The sequence below is a fragment of the Juglans regia genome, chromosome 13 (assembly GCF_001411555.2).
Source record: "Juglans regia cultivar Chandler chromosome 13, Walnut 2.0, whole genome shotgun sequence".
Classification (NCBI taxonomy): domain Eukaryota; kingdom Viridiplantae; phylum Streptophyta; class Magnoliopsida; order Fagales; family Juglandaceae; genus Juglans; species Juglans regia.
Window position 1 is genome coordinate 36,565,187 of NC_049913.1, and position 8,446 is coordinate 36,573,632.

At 34.5% G+C, this 8,446-nt stretch overlaps 1 protein-coding gene across 1 annotated transcript; it reads right to left on the reverse strand.

Moving 5' to 3' along the window:
• Positions 1–3,116: 3,116 nt before the first annotated feature.
• Positions 3,117–5,823, reverse strand: LOC108997176 (myrcene synthase, chloroplastic-like). The gene is made up of 7 exons (XM_018973333.2): positions 5,539–5,823; positions 5,169–5,439; positions 4,707–5,082; positions 4,382–4,597; positions 4,150–4,288; positions 3,802–4,050; positions 3,117–3,690 (listed from the first exon to the last, which is right to left on the reverse strand). The coding sequence occupies exons 1-7, from the start codon at positions 5,782–5,784 to the stop codon at positions 3,388–3,390; spliced, it is 1,800 nt and encodes a 599-aa protein (XP_018828878.1). The 5' UTR covers positions 5,785–5,823; the 3' UTR covers positions 3,117–3,387.
• Positions 5,824–8,446: the final 2,623 nt, after the last annotated feature.

An 8,446-nucleotide genomic window follows, 5' to 3' on the forward strand; every position in this document is an offset into this window, starting at 1 on the left:
GAACTGCCCATAGATTTACTCCTGTTCTTCTCTAACTTCTCTCATTTGATCAACCCCTGCTAGAGAAATCCTTAACAAACAAACCACTGGCTTGATTATCCGTTCTCTTCAAATTCAATTTGGTTCTCAACTCCTTAGAATTCAAAGCAGATTTCACATCAGCTAAGAAAATAGTATATCTACCATACAACATAGAATTTACGAAGTTATCAAATGACATAGGCAACAAACACAAAAAAATTAAGGCTTGATCCTCTTCTTCAAGCTCAATGTCAATATTCCTCAAATCCATAATAATCTTATTAAACTCATCTAAGCATTCTGAGATAGAAGTACCTTCCTTCATTTTGAAGATGTACAAACCCTCAAGCTTAGACCAAAGACCGGAAGCTGTCTCTTCATCGAAAACCTCCCTCAAAACTCCATCTGATAGTGACAACAAAATGGCAATATGTGCCTTCTCTAGTCGGTGCAGGAGAATCATCGGATGCCCTCACGTCCAACACCTTCGACAAGCCTTGTTGTCACAACAAAACCTTCATCTTGATGCACCATAAGCTAAAGTTGTTTTGATCGTCGAATTTCTCCACTTCAAACTTTTCCATAGCCATTTCTCAAGATTTCACACACACCCCGACCAGTTCAACGGTTCAAGGTTTCTAAGTATGACTTCTAAAATTCCCTTACCTTTTCTAAGATAGATGTCAAATACTGAATGAAAGGCATCATTCAATATGGTGTAGCATAGCAGAAGCGTATGACTTCAGTTCCGTGAGAAAGCATTAATAGAGTAGAAGTAGTAATAGAAGAAAAGATATGAACGGTCCTGACCGCTGTGAACGTTTTGTCGTCCCTCAAGGCACCAAAAAGTCTCTCTCTACAAAGATTTATCTCTAAACTCCTCTCTTTCTGACCCTCATTTTCTTAATTTCTTTGAAGTTTTAATTTTCAGGGTGTCGTATGAGAGTGACATGGAGATAATCAACACTACGTTGTTCACCGTCAAGGGGAGGACCACACAATCGACAATATTCTTTACATGTACTATCTTCGAATTGGTTATTCCATTATCTTAAGCTAATAAAACTCCTACTTTTCTTACTTTTTTTTTGTCTTTATCAGACAATTGCACAGGGATCCGAATGTTTTATTTGCCGGATACAAGCTTCCTCACCCCCCCTTTAGCATAAAATCATTGTTAGAATTAGTGATTTTCTCTGCCCTCTTCCCTTTTATTAAAAAAAATCTTCATGAAATTAGTAAAATTATATGATTCCGACATGACATTCTACCCATAAAAGTAGACTATTATTGGCAATAATTGAAATAAAAAATAGAATCTTGAAGTGTTATATTTATGGAGAGATAATCTTTTTAAAAATAATGTTTCATTATGAACTGTTATAACTTTTAAGTTTCATTTATTTTCTTACATATAAAGATATAAATTAATTCAAGACTCAACCCAAAGGCATGACTATTTCAACCTTTATGTTGTTTCATCAAATTAAACCGCCCTATAGACCATTTGGATTTTCTCCACTATAAAATCATGTCTCTCTAGATTTCTCTCTCATATACAACATATACAACAATTCACGCATTGCGCGGGTTATAAGCTCGTATTAATTACAAGGTTGTTTCAGTAAAATGCTAGGTGCGACGTCCTTTCCACCGTTAAAATTGGAGAAGTACTTATACCGGGAAACTAATGAAAATGCAAAGCATACAGTTTTATTTTTCAATCTTTTGGTTTTATTAATTTTTTCTTCAATCAGTTTATACCAGCCTGTAATGACATGGCATGAAGTCGTGCAATCATTATTTACGGGTCAATTATATTGGGATACTGATCTTCCAATAAATCCCAGACAGCTTATAAGTTTGTTATGTGATTATATATATATATATATATATATATATATATACACACAAAAACTTAAGAATACACTACTAGTATAGCTGGTGTTGATCTATGTATTTTCAATGCATTAATCTTGAAGGCTCGTTGTTATAAACCCATTTAGTACTACCACGTTGTCTACAACAAATTATAAGCTCTGCATGATGAAGAACTTGCCCACTGAAACATATATTCATGGTGAATAAACGTACGAGAGGAGTTATGATACAAAAACGAATTTTAGGGTAAATAATGATGATAAATATAAAAGTCAAGTACATACTCGATCCCTAACTAGTTTTTTTATGGTATCTCACGATGTTGAATAATTTTTCTCTGAGTGTCAAAAGCCGTTAATTGTTAGATAACTGAGTTAATTGTGTGTAGCTAGAGGGAAAGGAAACATATAAAGGAAACATGTAAATTCTCTCAATAAATTAACATCTTCGAAGTTATATATTTCAATTAAGGTTTTGTAAAAGTCAAATTGTAAACTTATGTGCCAGCTTCACATAATACGTTAGATCTGTTTTACAATATGAAGTATATCATCAAGCACAACCAGTCTCTTAAGTTTATTTTTGTGAAATTCCTTTTTCACTAAAGTATTTTTCATTTTCAATTTATTACGTCCATCTCATCATGAAGATTACATTAGCACATGGCCATTTTTTTCGTACACATTGGAAAAGATTAGATCTTTTTTTTTTTTTTCTTATAAGTATTGGAAAGATTAAATCTTATGTGCTTATTATAAAAACTGATACACAAAAGTAGTTTAGTACACAAATTGGAACTTTTAAGAAGTCTAGCTAGAGTGGAAATGAAAATCTGCGACAATTTGTGGGTGAAAAGTTTAATTTCCCCATGATTTGCATACGTAAAAATGATGAATAGATATTTTTTCACTTCATCATTTTTTTATAATGAACTCCTAACGTAGTATATAAATATATATATAAATATATATATATATATATATATGTCGTTAATATTTTAAATGATCAACTGTTGTAATTCTTTAAGTTTTTGGCTTGATCTTGTGAGCGAATTTCTTTTCTCACAGTAAAAATTTATGCATAGAATCTAAAAATTCTGCCCACCATCTATGTGCCGATAAATGCATTGGGCAATCCTTGCACGATTCATTTTGTTCAAAAAATTTAAAAATGGTCGAGTAATCAATTTCGTTTCGGCATCATACAGGGCAAAGTCAACTAAGAAATGTAGCATGCAATATATCTATAGCATAAAGCAGTCTTATTTATGTTTAAGCAAACCAAGCTAGATTTGGTTTGGCTTTTACATCATGTATTTTGGTACTAAGGGGCTAGTGATGACTTGTGAAGTACAGCTGGAGTTACCACTTGACGCATCAAGTCACCAAATTTAAGAAAGAAAAAGGAACAAGTTAGAAAAGAAATATTTCTATGTAATTTTGAAGCTGAACCTTCAATCACATGTGTGGATATATCAGTCATTCATCAATCCTTAGGTAGAGGGATGGGATGAATCAGCAATGCTAAGACTCGGTCCTTAGTTTCGCGATCTTCAATGCCGTGCCCATCTCCATGCTGGTACATGCATTGAGACATCCTTGCGAAGTTCATTCCAATATGAATAACTGTTTCAGAAAAAGGAGAACTTGCAGCGAGTTCTTCATTAAACTTCATCCATGTTGCACTAATCAAATTCCTTATATATTCACGAGCATCGTCTTCACTAGCACCAGTATCATTCATGTAACATTGAATTGATTTGGGAGTATCACCTCTCTCTAACTCTTCCTGAGTTTCAAAATAAAAATATTATAAACATGTTATCCTATATATGTTCATGTGAAGAAGTTTGAAAATTTATTGTTGAAAGACTTGGGATATATAGTGTGGTGTGCAAACCTTAGATGTTCCGAGATCATCCGCAAGCCGTACAATCATTGCTTGCCAACGAAATATATTGGGATAGTCTTCCAATAAATCCAAGGCTTCCTTTGTTATGGGATTTGTGACAAAAAAATAAGAATGCACCAATATAAGTGGTGCTGATATTGAAATCCATGCATTTTCAATGTATTCTTGAAGGCTCGGTGTATATCCGCTATAATACCACTTGGCCTCCAATAGATAAGATCTACATAAATCTGCCCACTGAAACATTTATGGTGGATCAATGAAGCAGAAGAGTTATAATATACAACAAATACTCGAGTATATAATGCTGAACATATATAGAAGTGAAGCTCATACCCCCTTTTTAAGGTAGTGAATGCTGTTGAATCCGTTTTCCTTGAGGGTGTCAAAAGCCATTTCGTTAACGGAGTTGTAGAGGGCAAGGAAACATAGCTGCATATAGTAAGGAAGTCGTTCCATTGCATTGACATCCCATCTACATCACAAAGATTACATAAGTATTTGCGTTAACTATAAGCTATTGATGAAGCAATATTAGATCAGATGTACTGCTCGCATTAACACAAACCTCTCAACAACATCCGTGAAGAGCTCAAGTTCATCCAAAGTACCATAGACATCATACACATCATCTATTGTTGTTATCAGTGCATAGATCCTTGTTGACATTTTCCTCAAATATCCAAATTGAGGTTGAAATGATGCGCCAATTGTCCATAAAAAATTCTCCATCACCCTATCCCTCGTAAAACTCAACTCTCCAAGGCCCGTACTCTTCCACCACCTTTGTATGAGCCAAAGAGACAATATCAGTTTTAAAACAATAATTATCCACATAAATTTTCTGCATGAGGACCGAATTACAATATTATGAGTATAAACGTCTTTTTTACCTTGAAGCTGCTTTTAGATCTTCTTGGTGGACTGCTTGTACCACGTTAAAATCCAATTCTGCAAGCTGAAGTAAGACGGGGTTCATATCTTCTCTACTTCTATATACATCAATGAACCACCTTACTTCCAATCTTATCATCCTCCAATGTAATGGCAGCTCTAAGGCATGGTTCACCATAGCACGAAGATTTTGATCTTTGCTTTTCTCCACATAATCTTTAAGATGTTTGCTTGCAAAATCTCTTGCTTCCTCTAAGATGCTTTCACCTTCTATCAAGAGGAACGAGGCTTCGTACAAAGCCAGCATTCCCTTCGGATCATCACAAATACATTCATAGAAATTCCCCTTTTCATTGGTAAAACTCTTGAAAACCTCTGTAATCAACAAAGCTCACTAGTTGGTAAATGATATGTCGGTTTATTTTTGTCAAGCATTAATTACTAGCATGCATGTTGTTTACCTTGAGGTACATTATATCTCTTTTGTCTTAGCAATCTGAATTCGAGAGCTGTGGCATATAGACTCTTCTCCTTGCAAACACCACGGCCTCCATAATGAGTATTGTGTATTTTGTCCAATATCCTTCTTATTTCATCTTCAAAGTGGTAAGATACTCCAAGTCTTTGCAAGATATCAATCATCTCGACCTGCTTTAGAGGATCCACCATTTTGTGTAACATCTTTGTCACTTCTTCCTTCAAGTTATCAATTTTTCTAGTGTATGACTCCCCCTGCCAATCCAAATTTCACTGATTAGTCATGAGGCACTGATAATGCAAGAACTATCGAGATCAAAACTAAAAAATAATAGACATAGCAAGAATATTTACCCCATATTCACTTGTTAATGACTGGATGTAATCATCATTCCAGATGGTAGGATGGTAATTGCCTGATCGTCGAACAATAGTGGAGTCAGTACTTGAGTTTTCTTCAAGGGCCATGCTTTGGAATGGACGAGGAACATCACGATTTCCTTTTGTTACATGTGAGACAGGTTTCTTAGATGGGAGCAATGCAGCGGGATTGCAATGTCGGACTGAATCAAGAACGCTAAGACACATTGAGTAGGCCATTGGTAAAGCTTTGATTTTCGGATTAAATGGGTTAAGCTGTGTAATATATGATTCTAATACATGCCTTTATATATACATCCTTGGGTGGCTATCATCTCTATGTGACGGTATTAAAGGCAAGGGAGGGTAGCTATATAATGGTTGGCTACCTGAAGGGCCTTTTAATAGCCACCCCCGATAGAAAGGTTGGTAGTGTGGTGCCTCGAATGCAGGGTGTTTGAGAAAAATCTTCCATGCAAGATAGGTGGCGCATCATGATCAGGGCCTAAAGGGGATAGGTAGAGGGGTGAAAAGGTAAATTAAAAAGATGTACGTACAATATGGAACGCACACGAGAATTAAAAATACATATTTTTTGTGCAAGTACGTCTGCCCCTATAGAAAAATTCATCTAACCCTTGGATCTATTTGAAGACAAGGCAGAAGTACCATCTAGTGCACCCATAAGACGGTGGCTTAAATATTACAATCTATTTGTGGCAGTTACGTACTAAAAATATTTATTGCTGCGGCGTAGATATATATCTGGAGTAAAAAGAATTAGGTTATTTTGGATTAAAAAATATTTTCAATTTATTTTATATCATCTTATTATTATAATTTTAATAAATTATTATATAAAATATAATTAATTAATTAATTTTTTTAAATTTTAAAATAATAATAATATTAAAAAATAATATTTTATTTAACTTTCAACTGTCCCTGTAAAAATTTTGTAAACTTGAAAATCTGTTCTACGTACCTTCATTCAGATCTAGATAGTCTCTGATCTTTCATTCTGTATACTTTGTAAAAGGATTTCTAGCATAGAGTTGTTAGTATTACTTTGAGATGTAATGCAGATTTTGATAACTTCTTTTAAAGCCTTGGTTTTAGAGTTTTGTAACCTCAGGCTTTCTTTTTGTGCTTGGTATTCCTGCGTTGAGAACGAGGACTATTAATAAAATTAAGTGCCGTCCCTCGTCGTTAAAAACAAAGAACCTTGGTGAAAAAGCTAGTTTACCCTGATCACTTGGTTTGGTGGATGGGACGTCATGGATTTGAGCCTCTGAGTAAGATGCAAAGAAAATCATACACATATCCATTATCCCTTATACCCACCAGTTTAGTACCACTTTAGTAGTACCATTGTGTGTGGTTGGGATCGATATGATCAGACTCATGTTTATCTTGGACTACCCACCATCTAGCCTCTCCTAAGAGGATTCCAACGAGAATATGACGTTGTAATACTCACGTCCAAAAGGTAGGATTTTGCAAAAATCCGACTATTCGACTTCGATGCTGACTCTGCACCCATTTGAATTGGAGCTTCGAGAAAACAGAGCTAGAGTCGAAGGTATTTGTGCAATTTTTGTCAGAGCTGGATCGGTTTTCTAACTAACTCCGACTCCGGCATTTGACGTCCGGCTTGAGACTCTGATTTCGCAACAACGTCTGCCTGACTTATGCCTCTGACTTCGAGATTAGTTGACATTTGTTATAAGAATATGTATTATTTTATAGTGATCATATATATTTATATTTAAAGTTTATAACATATATAGTTATATTTAATATTATACTAGCATTTGTTAATTTATATAAAATAACGTACTTATATTATTCATTATTTAATAATAATAGAATAATAGTCTAGTATATGTACACATCATAGTATCATTATCATACATATGTGAGGGTAGTTGAAACTTGACTAGCTAATATTGAGTCATGTACTATGTATATATTGTAATACTAGCAATCTATTATCTAGTATAATAATATGTAATTAGAAAAATGTTGTGTAATTATATATATAGAGCACTTGATAATAGTTATATACTACACATAATTAGAAATTAGAAATTGCTAACTTGCCAAGAAAAAAAAAAACAACTAAATTCAGCATTTAAAAAACTACAAAATCCAGTTTCTTTAAGTAAAAAAAAAAAGGCTTAAAACAAAGATTAAATTTATGGTGTAAAAAACATAGATGAGATTTAGGATTTAGAAAAAAAAAATACATGGATAGAAAAGAAACTAAACCCAAAATCGAACTAGCCCAACTTAACCCAAATTCAGGGTTAAAACGCCGGCGTCATATCGATGACAATTCTCGCTGCCCAACCCATTTAGAACTGCGTCTCTTCATTGTCTTGTTACTTTCTTTCCTAATTCTTCCACGTTGCACTAATCAAAGACCTTATGTACTCACGAGCATCTTCCTCACTGGCACCAGTATCATTCATGTAGCATTGGATCGATTTAGGAACATCCCCTCTCTCTAACTCATCCTGATTTCAAAAATATATGTGAAGTAGTCCAACAATTCTAGATGAAATTCTTTGGATATATAGTATGGTTTGCATACCGTAGATTTTCCAAGATCATTTGCAAGTCGTAAAATCATTGATGACCACCGTATTATATCTGGATACACTTCCAAGCAGTCCAAGGCATCTTCTGTCACTAGATTTATGATACAAAAATAAGCATGCATCAGTGCAACTGGCACTGATATTGCAATCTATGGATTTTCAATGTATTCTTGAAGGCTTGGGATATATTTGTAACACCTGGGCCAAAGCCCAGCCCATATTAGATGAAGCCCGTCACACGGCAAGGCAACACTTAAAGAAACCCCGAAAACGGCGTTGGTAAGTTTTCTTCTACCTTC

Excerpts from the sequence above, each read along its gene's own strand:
- LOC108997176 (XM_018973333.2), bottom strand. The coding sequence starts at position 5,784 with ATGGCCTACTCAATGTGTCTTAGCGTTCTTGATTCAGTCCGACATTGC. Across the intron at positions 5,440-5,538 it reads CATTAACAAGTGAATATGGG|GGGGAGTCATACACTAGAAA; the intron begins GTAAATATTCTT and ends TTGGATTGGCAG. Across the intron at positions 3,691-3,801 it reads ATGATCTCGGAACATCTAAG|GAAGAGTTAGAGAGAGGTGA; the intron begins GTTTGCACACCA and ends TTTGAAACTCAG.